Source organism: Lagenorhynchus albirostris, chromosome 11 (assembly GCF_949774975.1).
Source record: "Lagenorhynchus albirostris chromosome 11, mLagAlb1.1, whole genome shotgun sequence".
Lineage (NCBI taxonomy): Eukaryota > Metazoa > Chordata > Mammalia > Artiodactyla > Delphinidae > Lagenorhynchus > Lagenorhynchus albirostris.
Genome location: NC_083105.1, coordinates 37,323,729 through 37,339,456, shown reverse-complemented (window position 1 = coordinate 37,339,456; position 15,728 = coordinate 37,323,729). Strand labels below are relative to the sequence as shown.

The following is a 15,728-nucleotide window of genomic DNA, read 5'->3' as shown; positions in this document are numbered from 1 at the left end:
AGATTCCTTTTTAAAGTGCCTGTAGTGGTTATAATTAATGTTAAGTGAAAAAAGAGAATATGCATGTAATTTCAGCATTCACATTTTGCTGATTCATGTTTCCCTGAGCGTGCATTTGAAAAAGACAATGTAGTTACTGAAAGGTAGTTAGAATAAGTTGTTTTCCTTCCAGGTAAGTTCCTTCACATGGCAACACAAGTTCCTAGGCAGGGCTAGAAGGACAAGTAAGCCTCAATGCTGCCTCCTCTGGAAGCCTAATGAGGAAATAGGGGAGCCACAGAAGTGTGCAGTTTCTCCAGCCAACATTTGATGAATACCAGTGGTAGAATGGGGCAAATCATCAGAAAACTAGCTCCTTTCTCATTTTGCCAAACGAGGTAGTGCATCACCTCACTGGGATCCCTGGAAAAGCAATAGCAGCAGCCCTAAATCTGTGCAAATTCTACTGCCTCAGGCTATGCAGGAGTGGCTCATCAGACCCTCCTTCTTAGAGGGCCAGCTGGGTGCAATCATGACTCTTTTCTGGAATGGCCAAATAAGAATTGGCCCATAGTCTAATCTCATTGAGGCTGAACAGGTGTTTAGCCATTAAGCTGCAGAGGCCCCTGGAGGGTGTCTGGGGCTTCCTAGAAAAAAATAACTCACATATACTTTTAAAAAAGTACCCCAAGACCAGGTTTAATTTTATACTCTAAACTTCAGCAATTAAATTTAAACTGATGTACTATAAATAAGTTGCAATAGCCAGTTTTATGAGTTGCTAAAGTCTATAGAGTTGAACTACTTTTGGATACGAAAGACCCTTAATTCCTTCCATCCAAAATAAAGATTTTAGCTTAATGCAAATTAGATCTTCAACATCTGGTTCAACATTCACCTCTCAAAACAAGTCTTCCAAAAAATCCCCCCTAAACACACTTACTGTGATTATTTCCATATAACACAAAAGTATTTATCTATGTACCATTGTTTTACACTTATCAATCATGTTTTTAAAAGAAACAATTGGTAACCAGTTAGAGTGCAAAAATCTATAGCACTGAATTGATATCTTTCATTTTTTCTAAAGTCCCAGAATAGTACTGCATACACAGTAGCATTACAAATATGTTTCCTAAATAAACTTTTATTCTTACTTTATATTTTTCACATTTTAATGAGCAATTACATGTATAAAGCTGTATTCATCCATCTGTCTTTCAAATAAACATCCAAAATTATAAGCATCTTTGAATAAGATGAATAAGATGAATATCAAGAATAAAAATAGTCCCACTTTATTATGTTGGATAAGAGCAGTCTAATTAGAAACCAGCCTCTTGTTTAGTCAAGAAACTAAAAAAAAATCCCATTTTTTGTAGGAGAAAATACATATTAAAATTAAAAAAAAGAAATATATATAAATATGTATGTTTATACATATTATATATATTTATATATATACTTAAATGTGCTTATATATGCTATATATAAATACACACATATGTACAAATAAATTTATGTACAATAAAAATAAAGAGAAATAGAAAAGATAGGAAAAGAATAAAATACAAGTATTTACAATGTCTGTAATTGAAATAATATTACTATTTTGGACAGAACTGCAATAGGGATTTTGAGGAACAAAGATAGGTAAATTAAAATGATTCATATTAAACTTTATATGATCAGAAAACTGAGTATATATTAATATATAGTTTATTGTTTTATTATTATTAACAAAAATAATATATCTTTGCAATAATGCAAGTTCCTAATTTATTTTACTTATTATGTCCTTTTTCATTAATATATTGCTTTTCCCTCAAAAAAATTTCAAGTACCTTTATTCTTATAGATTGATGAGAAATTAATAGTAAGTAACAACTAAGACCCTTGTTTCTAACAAGAAGTTGTTTTAAGCTTCCCAAATAACTTCTCCTATTCTGGAAAAAATCATTTCTAAAATGTTTCTTAACACATTAATCACCAGTGAAACAATATGCTGAGAGATCTCAAAAGTGCTTCCTCATTCAGTGTTATTCAAACCCAACTTTTAGATGTTAGTCTATAATTCATATCTCTTTGCTCACTTTCATATTAAACATGATATAAATGTTTGAATATAGGAAACCATGTTCAAATGTGCCCTCTAAATAAGTAGCTTGTGTTGAAATACAGATGCTTAAATAGGTCTAATCAGTAATGCATTAATGAATAGGAAATTACCTAACACAGAAATCTTTTGGTATCATATATACAAAGCATTACATTTCTCTCACGACAAAATTCCTGCATACGAACTATCTTTCATTATTTTGGCTACATATTCATGACTTCAATATTTTAAGTACCTATTCTGACTAGCTGACTAGTTAAAAATATTGATAAGTTAAATAATTAAAATGAAGTTATTGATTCGTTTCTTCCCTATCCCCTATCCACACCGGCACATAGGAAGCAAACATTTGATTCAGTTGTTATGTGTATATCTTCAAACTCTAAGGGATACACATTAATTTCCTTCTCCCCTTGCCTTACGTATATTCCATGGAATTGCCCGCTGAGATAGCTGTTGAATAAAATCTAAACACAGAGATAACACTGCCTTCTTCTATGAGTCATTCCTTTGGGTCCACTCCCATTTGGCTTAGGAGAAGGACACCCTTCTCTTCTTCATGAGAGTAAAAACCCTGCATTACTTCTTACCGGCTGAAATTCTGCGAATGAGTCCTTTCTGGTTTTCACTTAGAGAGGCTAAAGGTGGTGATTCACAGTGGCAGGACTGATACTACTGTAATTATTAACTAGTAAGTCTGTGGGTATGTTTAGCACTTCTTCATGAAATGCGGAGATGCTTATCACCAATGGTACTATGCTTTGAGGCTCTAAGTAAAATTTTGAATCCACAATGGAAGTTCCACTTCACATCTTTTACTTTCTTATTTATTGAAATTTTCAATACTTGGTTTCCATTTGTTCCATCTGAAGACCTATTAAATTCCTCTTCTTCATTCATTTGTTTGTTGGAGTGTAGTTATAAACCAGGCAGAAATTTCTGCTTTCAAAGGGATTATATTTAATGATATTAAACAAGATAAATAAGATATTCAGTATCCAAATATATCCTTATGATTTTTGCACTGCTGTTATTTTTCCCAGTGGCCAGTATTTGTAGTTATCCTTGAGTCCTATTTCTTTTCCCACCGGAAGATTCTATTAATACTGCCTTTGTAAGGTTTTTATTCTCTGCTATTTAATTCTTGCTACCACTACCATAATCTGAAGTACACTCGTGTAATCTCATTCCAGAATTATTATAACAGCCTCAATCCCTTTCTCCATAAGGTATTCTGCTAGAGTTCTTATCAATATATTAAGTACACAAATATGATCATATAAATCATGTGTTTGACAGTATTTGTTCTTACTCATTCAGCAAATATACACTGAGGAACTCACATAACAGTATTATTCTAGACCTTTGGAATATAATAGTGAACAAAAGAGACAATGCCTCTGACTATATGGAGTTTATATCATAGTAGAAGAAAACAAACAATAAACACATAGGGCCAGAGAAAAGAATATTGGATGATCTTTCTGATAAATTAGCATTTGAACAAAAGACCCAAGGAAAGTGAGAGAGTAGGTTTAGGGGCTATCTGTGGAGACAGTATGGTAAGCAGAAGGAATAATAGCAACAGCATACACAGGTAAAGGGATATCAAGTTGGAATGAACTATGGGAAGGAAGGTATGAGATGAGTTCCTAGAGGAATTGTAAGGTGAGAAGTCATGAAGCATCTTAGAAACCACTCCATGGGCTTTGGGGATTTTATTCTGATGGGAAGCCAATGATGATTTAAGCCTTGATGTGACATGATCTGACTCATATTTTAAGAAATTTATCCTGCTTGGTTCACTGAAAAAGGACATATGAAAAGGATGGTGGTTCTGATCAAGGTGGTAATTTTGTACGGGTGTTTCTGAAAATTGGTTAAATTATCAACAAATTATGAAGACAGAACTCATAGGATGACTCTAAGGCTTTAACTTTGTAAATAGTGCATGAAATTGCCATTAATTGATAGGTGGGAAACTGCAGGAGGTTTGTGGAGAGTGACAAAGACCAGAAGCTCAGTTTTTAATTTGTTATGCTTTAAATTCATATTGGATATACAAGTAGACATGTCAAATATTTAGTTGGATATACAAGTCTGAAGTTCAGGGGAGTGATCCAGTCTAGAGATGTAAATTATTCAGTTATCAGTGTCTAGATGGCACTTAAGCTGTAAAACAGGCTAGGATTATCAAGGGAGTAAATATAGGTAGAAAAGACTGCAGGGTCCACATAGATAATCCATCCAACTGCCCTCTCAGTTCCTTGATGTCATCAGTTCCAATGAGCTTCATTCCCTCTGTACTTCATCCATTTCCATGACCACAACTTGGGTCTTACCAGCACCTGGGAATGTTTTGGTCCTAAAATGCTTAAATCAAGCATTTTACCCTCTCACCACAATTCTGTATCCCTCTTCCTACACCCTGTTTTTCAAATTTATTGAGACCCTGAATACTCTGCTTCATCAATCCCTTCCTACCTTCACTGAAATTCTTATTCAGCTTAGACTTTATGACATTCTTGCTAATATTCTCAATTATCTTGCTCCACTGGCCTTCCACAGTAATTGACTGGCAGAACCACAGCCTGAAATTAAAATGACTGTAGGCATCCCCCCCACCCCCGCCCATACCTGGGCTACAGAGCACTGTTGGAGGAAAAGAAAACACACCTTTGAGTTTATTTATAACCACTACAAATTCACTGCCTACAAGTGTACCCCAACACTTTCCACTAATCCATCTATGGTCTACCTAATTCTCCCACAATCCATAATGGCTAGATGCATCTTCTCTATATTCCTGAAATATCTTAACCCATCATCTCCCCACTACTGTCAGCTAATTAGGTCTTTTTAACTTTGTGGGGAAAACAGAAACGATTAAATGGAAACTCTTGCAACTTTTTAAGATCCCCACCTACAAAAATGTTTGCATCAGTTTCCATTCTTTTTTCCTACTTCCATTTCACATCTGAAGCGACATTTCTCTTTCTGTGTAACATGCTCTGGAGTCCATCTTTTTCTGCTTCATCCAATGACCTATTAATTAACTTCTCTTTCCTCAGTAAATTCTTTTCCCTCTCTATGTGCTTTCCGTATGTTTCAACACACTCAAATTTTCTCTCCTTAAAATAATTGTCTCTCAGCCTCATCGCTTATATTGGCTATTATTTCTTTTCACTTCCTTCATAATTAAACACTTAGAAATTGTTTCCTTAGCCACTGAATCCAATTCTTACCTTCCATTTAATTTCTTAGGCCACTGGAAACTTGATTCTACCTGAATTACTCCACTAAAATTATTCTCACCTAGACCACCCTTTATCCTCTTGTTGCTAAATTTCAGTGGGGCACTCTGTTGTTGAACTCTCAACATCCTGAAACTGCTAATAACCCTTTTCACCACCCTCTCTTGACCTTGGCATTCGTGATTACAAACTTTCCTGGTATTCTTTCCTGTAACCAACCTGTTTTATCTTTTTTGAGAAATACTCTTCCTCTTAATTTTCCCTTTCCCTTTCCTCTGACCTTTAAATGCTTTTCTTCCTCAGGGGTTTATTCTGAACTCTTATCTTCTCATTCAGAATACATTTTTTTGGAATGATTTCATCAGCTCCAACAGTGTCAATTAACTATTCTACATGTTCAAATTAATGGCTATAAATGATATCTAACCTTTAAATTCCAAAATCATTCATATATTCCAAACTCTGTCACCTCAATTTAATGTGTCCAAAACTGAACTCAATATCCCCCCTCCAGAAATGCTCTACCTCATGGGATTCTTGTCTCTATGTATGGTACCTTTATCCATTCAATTGCCAAATTAGAAAGTTCAAAATCATCCTTGACTCTTCAATAAGTTTTATTCTCCTTCCTCCAAACAACCACTTATTCTTGTGTGTTCACTAAGTCCGTAATAGCTCATGAATCAGTTTATTCCTCTCCATTCTCACTGTCACTTGATAGGCTCATACTAAAAATTTATTGTTTTAAACAAAATAAAATGTTGACTTTCCCCTGAGACATTGCCTCAATTAGTTTTATAATATAGTAGGACAGACAAAAAAAAAAATCACCATTATCATTTTTGTCATCCCTCCTTTGGATGACTGCAAGAGCCTTTTTCAATGGTTTTCCTGCTTAGTCGTTTCTCTAAATCACTCTCCACTAGAGTCAGAAAAATGTTTCTAGAGGACAGAGCTGATAAAGTGACTCTCCTGTTTAAAGACTTTAATGGGTCCTCATGTTCTTTAGTATAGAGTACAATTTTTTTCCATGAAATTACTTCTTGCCCTGGATTAATCTTTTACCTTCTATCTCACCACTACCTCCCATCCTTCAGCTTATTTCATACTCTAGCCACTGTAAGTTATTTTCTAATTTTTAACTTATGCATATAGTATTTCCTTACTTAAAATTCCATGTTCCATGTTTCTCAGTTGGCAAACTTCAACTCATTCTACAATTAGATATTATTTTCTTTTATTTGCCCTCCTTGATCCTCCAGCCCCTTTTTACTCCCATCAATTGGATTACGTGATCCTCTTATTTTCATTTCATCCTGTGCTTACATTATATTGTAATTAGTTTTTACCAACCTGTCTACTCCACTATATTGTAAGATTCTGAAATAAGAAACTGTGAATTGTTTACGACTGTATTCCCAAAACCTAAACAAATGTCGAGCAAACAGCATACACTCAAATATACACTGAATTCTGACTAAACAAATACGAGAATGAAAGTTAGTAATATAGCAATATAACATTCAGGCTGAAAGAAATGAAATTAGATAAAAATTCAGACTCACATATTTTATTCCCTTATCTTTTGAAGCAAGTGAGTAGAACATTGGCATTTTTTGAATAATCAAATTAAGATCAGTTTTGGAGACTTTAAAATTTTAATGCTATCTACAATATGAAAAATATATAACCTGGTCTAAATAGCACCCTCAGGAAATTGAATTTGTTTTAAATTCTGTGGAGTGTTTACTCAAATTGCTAAGAACCATCAGGAAGACCATTAAAATGAGAACAGAAAGTACAAAAACATGGAATGTACAATTCCGGTTCCTCAGTGGGGAAAGAATTAATAGAGCTGGAGAATGTTCAGGACAGTGTGCATATCAAGCCCAAGGATACCAATTAGATGCATACTCACTTATTCATCACACTCTAGAAATAAAGAGAACCATTAGCATTTGAATAACGGAAACTTAGAACAATTAAAATACTAAGTTGTGTAGGAAGCAAATTTATAGAGCTTCTCACTCCGGGGTAACAAATAGAAAGAAAAACAAGGGAGGAACTGAATAGCCCCAGTGGCATTCTTGCTGTAAGTCCTGGATGAGGTAATGAGGTGGACTTGATTCAAACACTGATAATAGAACTGTGAACTATCAGGACACTTCGACACTTGACCAGTGTGTTCAGTAATTTGTTTCATATAGTCTAGGGTTTGTCCCACATTACTCTTTATTAGATTTTGTCCATAGTAACCCTCAAAAAGAATCAGAAATAATAGGAAAGTAACTAGCTAGTTTATATCAGTTTATAAATAATCAGAAAGTTTCTTAAACCAAATGACAAAGAGAAACTCCCCTCATTGTATACATTAGTCTGTTTAGATCTATATCACGAAACTTAACTTTTGTGGCCAAGCCAGCTGAGCTACTAAAACCCACCTGCAGACTTAGACCTAGCTTGCAGTCTGGGACGAATCCTGGCTCCAGGCTGAGGTTCCAAATCCTCTATGTCACCAGCTCATGGGCTCAAAACAGGACAGTGATCTGTCACACTACTGGTACCACATGGACCTGCATATCCACAGCTCTCCAGATACCAGGTTCAGCTGGTATAGCAGTATAACTATTCATGCTTTATACCTGTTTTTCAGCATCTAAAATCCCCTTGGCTATCAGAAACTGAGTTACCTAGACCTTACCCTGGCCTTCCTAATGGCCAGCCTGATGACCTGACAACTTGATAATGAGGGATATCCCTGACACCTATACATTTCACAAGCTCTTCATTTTTAATAATGGTAATATTTTAAATTTAAAACACTATAGAAAAATGGTATATTAAAAAAGCACTTAATAATGATATTTTACCCTTTAGATTTTAATTATTTCCTTTTTATTTTTATATGTAAATATATGCTATGTTTTTACACTGGAGGTTAATCTGTGATCTAATTTTTATGAATGAAAAATATATGCATAATGTAGAATATCTTTGATACAAATTTTCAAAGACAATTTTAAGTTAACATAATGGGCCATATTTTTCTTAATGATAGAAGGGTTTATTTTCTAAGATAACTATGTGATTTAGAAAAATCTGCAAGTTCTATTTGTAGCAGCAACTGATTTCCAGTTTACAAATTTAAAAACATACTTTTTGAAATTCTTTTCAGAAGAAAGCCATTATAAAACTTCCTGAATTGCCCCTGAAAATAATGAATGAGAGATTCTCTGTTATTATCAGCATTAAAACTGAGACTTCTTGAATTTTCAAAAAATGTACTTAACATATTGTTAAAAATATTAAATAATAAAAATATTAATGCAAACTATATTCCTGGAGTCACTCAAATTTATTCTTACCAGATATGCAAATTTATTTATAATGACATTTGCAAATTTGACATTTGCAACTTTTTATACATGCTTACTATTTGAAAAAATGCAAAATTCACTTTTTCCTAATGCTTCAGAAATAATATTTATATCCACCCACAGAAAATTTTTCAATTTTTAAATATGCCATTTATATTTAAAGATGTATCTGATATTTCTATTATACTGGTAAAGAAATTACTCCACAGCTACATATCCTTGTGAGAGACCATTCATTCAACACTTTATATATTCTGTTCAATGAGGAAAAATTATAGGAACTTGAATTTCTTACCAATGAAAATTTCATCATAGAATGGGTTTAGTAATACGCTGTCAACATTTATAAAAAAGACACAACTTTAGAAATGGATAATGGATAACAGTATTCAGATAATCTATTAGAAAGGCCTTTTTTTAAAGAAGGAAAAAGTAATATGAAACTTCAAATGGACTTAGGTTATATATAATTTAATCTGACTTTCAGTTTTCTAACGGGGGCAAAAACAATAGCTTAATTCAAAGCCTTATTCTTAAATGACTGAAGCAACTCTAGACACCATTACCATTTTACCTTCATACTTAGACTACTTTATATAAGCTTTATAAAGGATTAAAAAGTGATTTTATTACCTAGCTCTTGGTAATATCCTCTCAATATCTCTTTAACAGTGGGAAACACTAAATGTATGTATACTGTTAACACCCTAGATTGTCTTAGCTCTTATGTACTCTGACATTTGTGTGATGTTTTCCACTCTACAAAAAGTTATAAAGTAAGCACTACCATTGAATTTCAGAAAATGTAGGTAGCAGTATAAAATACCCATCATCATGGTAAGGGATGGCCAAGAGAGAACCTATATCTTCGTAATATTATAAATTATGTCCAAAGAAAAAAAGACATACACACATGTAGTATAAAAATACAGACAAATATACAGTTCACTTTTAGCTTTTGGGAATTAAGTTGATTAAGTTCGCCTTTAGGTCACCATCTTTCCTTTCTGTGACCTTTTTCCCCTGTAAGGGGCTTCTTTCAGTAACTAGGATTTATGCTGACTCAATCTTTCATGTTTAGAAACTTGCTTTCTTGAAAGGATATGATAAACTAATTTATTTTAATATGTAAATAGCAGGTAAGAGTTTTATGGTCACATGCAGAAGAGAGGTGTTTAGTTTAGGTTAGTTTTGAACAAGGGACAAATCCTCTTAAAACCAACTTATCTCTAATCGCAGGATTCTTTCAGGAATCAGTGAACACTGAGGGAGGTATTTTAAAGGAAATGAATTTTTTCTTCTAATAAAAGTTGAATGCTATGCACAAACATAACACAAAGCAGCAGGATGAAATTACATCACATAAGCAGTCACCTACACTACTACACTGACTTACATTTCATCTTGTCTTATGCTGCAGTATAATAGGTTCAGGGACTAAATATAAGCAGCTATCTGAAGACAGTACATTTTTTTTCCTGCATAAATTTAGACAATGAAAACAAAAGGAAGGGAAAGGACTAAAACATGTTGTTTAGCCTACTTTAGGAGCATTATGAAGATTAGACAACATCATGAGACACATGAGAGTGAGACAGGAGAGAAAGAGCTACAATTGAAAGTTATCTTTTTAACACTTCAGTGGTGTCTTAAAGTAGTTATATACTTCAGCTAGATGCCTAGATGAAGTATAGCTAAAAACTGACAACACAGGATTCTGTGTGTTCCACATTAAACCTCACAGTGCTAAGTGAAAAGCAAGCAGTGATACAAATTTATGCATTGGCTGTTTGTTGAAATAAATTGAATTTTATTACTTTAGATATACACCATGAACTCATGTTTGTGCCTCAAGCATGAAATCACAGGAATGTTGTTTTACTCAATGTTTTCTGAAATCAGACATCACAGAAAGGACTACAATGTTCCAATGACTATCAATCTCTTGCTATTGCCTAAAAATGATAATCTTTTAAAACTTTCAAGCACTTTTTCCAATTTTCTAGAAGCTTCCTGGGTAAAGCAGGAAAGAAACAGCAATATCAAGAATCAATACTGTGAAAAAAATGGGCTGATAAAATAATTTTTTCTCGGTAACTAGAAAGTATATTGCAACTGAAATCATACACTTATTTACAATGGTAAACTCTCAAGTTCCAAAAAGCTTTAACTTTTTTTGTAGCCCGTTAGTAGGACATAAGGTGTTTACACATACTAATGAAGCTTTTATTCTTATTTTTAGAATCAACGTATGGAGATGAATTTTATGAGTATTAAAACTTTTTAAAACACTAAATGACACCTCAGAGCAAGTTCACATTTTTGTATTAGTTACTGCAATAGCTATAAAGTTTTGAAAGAAACTATTTCAAAAAGTTACCTGTATGACAACTTGTATACAAGTAACTCTGATGATCTGGTATGTACATAATTAATTTCGTCAATAGTTAAATTTAAGGAAGAATCTAACTTACCGGTGGATCAGCCCCCTTAGAACCAGTCAGCCCTCCTGTTAGGGATTCGATATCCTGAAAAGGGGAGAGGTGTTGATTGTAAAATGCCACTCAACAGCATGGAGAATTTCCCAGTCCCACAGTGTAATATTTTCTTTAGCTACAAAGTTAGGGCAGTCAGCTATATTTTTGTTTTGTTTTGAGACAATCTTACACACTGTAATGCTATACCAACTGTCATATCTAAAAATCTAGATATTTTCTCCAACTCTGTATAATCTGTAAATAGAAAAAAAATACAAACAGACTAATTATTTTTGAAATATGTAAAGAAAATGGCTCTAGGTGGGAAAGCAGATGTTTCATTCTCTAAGAAGCTGAAGTGAGGGCAGAAAAGAAAAAAGAAAATTTAATGAAACTGCAATTTAATATATTATTTGCAAATACTGAACCCATGGAAAATGCTTAAACTACAAAAAAATCTAATTATCTACAGTTCACTCTATTACTATACATAGAAGATGAAAATATTAACAGATATGGACAGATTAGCTATTCTTTTAGAAGGATTGATTTCTAATCTTAAATCGGTAACCACAGTAGATCATGCCTGAGAAATGATTACAATTGACAAAGGTATCACAAATGAAGAAATGGGTGATGCTGTGACAAACTCGAGAGCAAGTGCGCTGTTTTAGGAACTAGAGCTCAGCCTTATCAGTTGTACGGCTTTGGTCCCAGGGTTACTAATCATATAGCTTTTTCAAAAGAAGCTAGAATTTTAGGTTTTTAAGTAAAATCTCTCAGGACTTTAATGTTTGCAACTGTTTTAATTTTTAAACCATCCCCCCACTCCTCCCAAACGAAAAAAAACAACAACAACAAAAAAAAAACCTGTCTGCTCATAGGTAGATGAATAGGAGTTTGGGGCTAAATTGATAAGTTACAGTTTTTGCTAAAAAGTTTCTTTATTGTGACCCTGGTCACTTCTTATCTGTTTGCATCTAGTTGAATGGATAGGTTTGAGGAACCTGGGGAAATGTATTTCAGTAAGAAATCAAAGATGAAAGAAAGATAATTGAGTAAAGATAGAAGGAAAAGAAATTTAAATATCTATGATCAGAGAAACAGCCAACACCTGGATATCATTAAGAAGACATGCTACTAATTCACTTGGGACTCAATTACATCATTTCACTGGTATCTCAAAAATGGGGAATCTTAACAATAAATATGGGACTCAAATGAGCACGTGCAGGAAACATTAAAGGCAGGGCAGCGAAGAAGGAAGGGATGGTGTGGTGAAAGTTTCCATCTGGAGCTGACTTGATGAGTGATGAATTTCTGCATGCATATTTTATTAAGGGCCATGAATGATAAGGCAACCACAAGAATGCTTGCCAAGAAACTTACTGTCTTCTTCGTAATGCATATATTGTATATAGTATTTTTTCCTACCCAGCATCCCTTTGAGGAACTTCTTCCCTCTCCATTCTAGTTCTAAAAGAGGCTTATAAAAATTGTTTCAAATGTTGTAGGGGCCTGCCAGAGAATTAAGGCAATATGGATTCTATAAGATATAATGGGAGTGTCTTAAGTCCTTGATAATATCATTTGAGCAATGTTTGAAACTGGATGTTCTCCCTGCCTGCAACTTTAAGATAAGTTTCTGGCTCCCAAACACTAAAAGATCCTAATTAATATGTCTGCAATATTAAGTCTATTTTGAAAAGGCCCTCCCTCTCCATCCTATTGAAATTCTTTATTCCAACACCATGCATACCATAAACAATCAAATCATCTAAATTATTTGATCTTATGTGATCTTTAACATTTCTATTGTTATCTAAGTAAATCATGTCAGTATACAATAAAATTAAGCATGAAACATATTTATAAATTGGCAAACAAAATTAGCATTCCTTTTGAATCCAAAGATTAAAATATAATCTAAAAATTGTTTTAGAATTTCATGGAGTGAAATAAAATGGTAATAAAATGGCTAAAGTATTAGATTAACAAAATAAAACACACAGACCTTTGCACTTTTTGATAATACTCCTGTTATGACCATGACAAAAAACAAAGTTCTATTCACATGAAAGGTTTCTTCCAAGCACATTTTAAATGAAAAGAACAAAAAAAAGGTGTTAAGTGTATTTTGAGTTAATACCTTCGTTATTCATAGAAAGGCATATAAATTATATTAACAATAGAATTTCTGATGACATTATCAGAGAGATAATAGGGAAATTAATTCAGAGAAAAAATATTTTAGCAATTTAGTTGAGGCATTTTGTCATCTTGTTAATTAAAAGTTCTACCATGATTTCTTGCCATCGTAGAAAAGTTGGGCCAATGCTCAGATCTGTAAAATTTTAAACTTTTCATGATAGTCATGGTCTTGAAAAAAAAATAAAGCAACAATAGAATTTTGAAGATGAATGGAAAAGGCATTGGTATTTCTGTTTTTTAACATGTTAAATTAAAGCAAATTATGAACTCATGGCTCTAAAGAGAATACAGATATATTATTTTATTCTGTTTATTCTTTTAATTAAAAAATCTTTTTTTATCTTATTTTCTATTTTGAGTGTAAGTTGAGAGAGAGTGTCCTACTTGGATAGATGCCCAAATTAAACATGGCTTATCTATCACTTGACGCAAAAAAAATTTTCAGGTGTGAATAACAAGCATAAGTGTGCATGAATGCATTTATGTTGTAAAATTAATAGGTGAAATAAATCCCTTGAGAAACTCTGAAAATAGTTGAAAGTGAGTCAGTCTTTCTGATGGTTGCTGAATATCTTATCTACAAAATATAACTTAAATCTTTGACAAATTTGTCTATCTTGTTATTTACATGTATTTTTTATAGAGATAACAAAAACGGAGACACTAAAAAGTAAAAACATTGATTTCCTAGATGGTTTTTAAACTTACTACTGTAATAATGTTGTTTGATTAAAACATTCAAAACAAACTTTGATTTTTTACTACGTTATGCAATTTTTTAAAACTATGTTGCATACCATATTCATTTAGATTTAATAGCTAATAAAATAATAACTACTTACTGAACATTTACTACATGCAGGCACTCTTTAAATGCTTTATATACATTATAAACAGTTTTATAGGGTAGTTATAAGAGCCTTACAAAGTAGTTATTTCTTTTCTCACTTAGGCTAAAAGGTTTATATAATTTACCCAATATCACACAGTTATTAAGAAGTGGGGTTACAAAATATATTTGTTTGACTCCAAACCTACGTTTTTAATACCAGTTGTAGGAGAACAGCTTTATCCTGGCGTCCTGGTGACCTTGCACATATCCACATGGGCCATGTAGGCAAGGCTAACCTTAGGTTGGCCCATGTCTTGGTGGAATATCCTGTGGACCTCCAGGTAAGCAAGTCATGAAGACCTTACACATGGCTGTTTCTCATTCTCCTCCCTGGCACCAATGAGGCATGGAACTTTCCACTGCACTCATCTCCCCCATCCCCAGATCCATCTGAAGGCTATAAAACTGCTAAGGTGCAATATGGAGTGGGCTCCTCCCCAGCAGAGCAGCCTGTCACTCTTGTTGTCTGTCATCTGGCTCATCCAATTTAGTGTTGTCCTGTGAGCCTAGCGACCAAGTACAGGATTGGATTTAGGCTACTGATGTGACTAAGGTGCAAAATTTAAGGAGGCACTCATTTTGAGGGTCATACAGGTGCTGATCCTGCCCCTGCAGGATCCTGACAGTGAGTGCCTCCTTAAATGTTATACCCTAGGCACCTCATTCTTAGACATCTGCAAAAACAAGCTGACACTTGTACAATCCTGAGAGTGAATGACTCCTTAAACTTTGTGCCCTAAGTACCTTACTTGTCTCACCCTAGTCCTGGCCCTTTTAGGGGTGTGGAAAGCTGACACCACGGAGACTTCGTTTATGCTGTATATGTAATATATTCTTTCAATCCATTTGGAATCACTGTCTCCTTCCCAGTCAAATCTACAGAAGTGTGGCAACCCAACCTGACCCTGTCCCTGCTCAGGGACAGCTTGCTGCTTAATATCAGCATTATATAGCCTCCTTTATACGGGCTGCTGTTATCTACACAGAACCAAATAAACTAGGATCTATTAATTATGGAATCCAATTCACTTCTTAAAAAGAAAATTCAGGTAATGAAAGTTTCACTTCCCTCTCCAAGGTTCAAATGCCTGAGCGAGGTTATTAGCAGTCCTTGACACAAGCTGTATACAGTCAGTCTCTTTTAATATGGGAAAACCCTGCTTCTGAGATGGAAACCTGGTAATTCAAGGCTGACCCATGAATCAGAAGTCTTAAGGCTTGGGAACGGCGAGCCACAGATGCAGTGGAGCAGTCAGTGTCAGAGCTCTAAGCAGAGTGAAATTTGAGGGCAGCCTGGAGCATGGGTATCACCTCCGCCCAGGTTTAAAATAAACTCCACTTTGTGCTGCACTGATGCTGTTGGTTGCCCATCTGCAACTTTTTCCCTTGCTCTAAAAGTTGACATATTTTTCCCTTGAC

General features: G+C 34.0%; 1 protein-coding gene across 1 annotated transcript in view; it reads right to left on the bottom strand.

Moving 5' to 3' along the window:
- Positions 1 to 15,728, bottom strand: part of PPFIA2 (PTPRF interacting protein alpha 2) — a 474,509-nt gene that overhangs the window by 378,568 nt on the left and 80,213 nt on the right. The window contains exon 6 of the mRNA XM_060165096.1: positions 11,204 to 11,257. Coding sequence (XP_060021079.1) covers positions 11,204 to 11,257 — 54 coding nt within the window. The remainder of the gene's footprint in view (positions 1 to 11,203; positions 11,258 to 15,728) is intronic.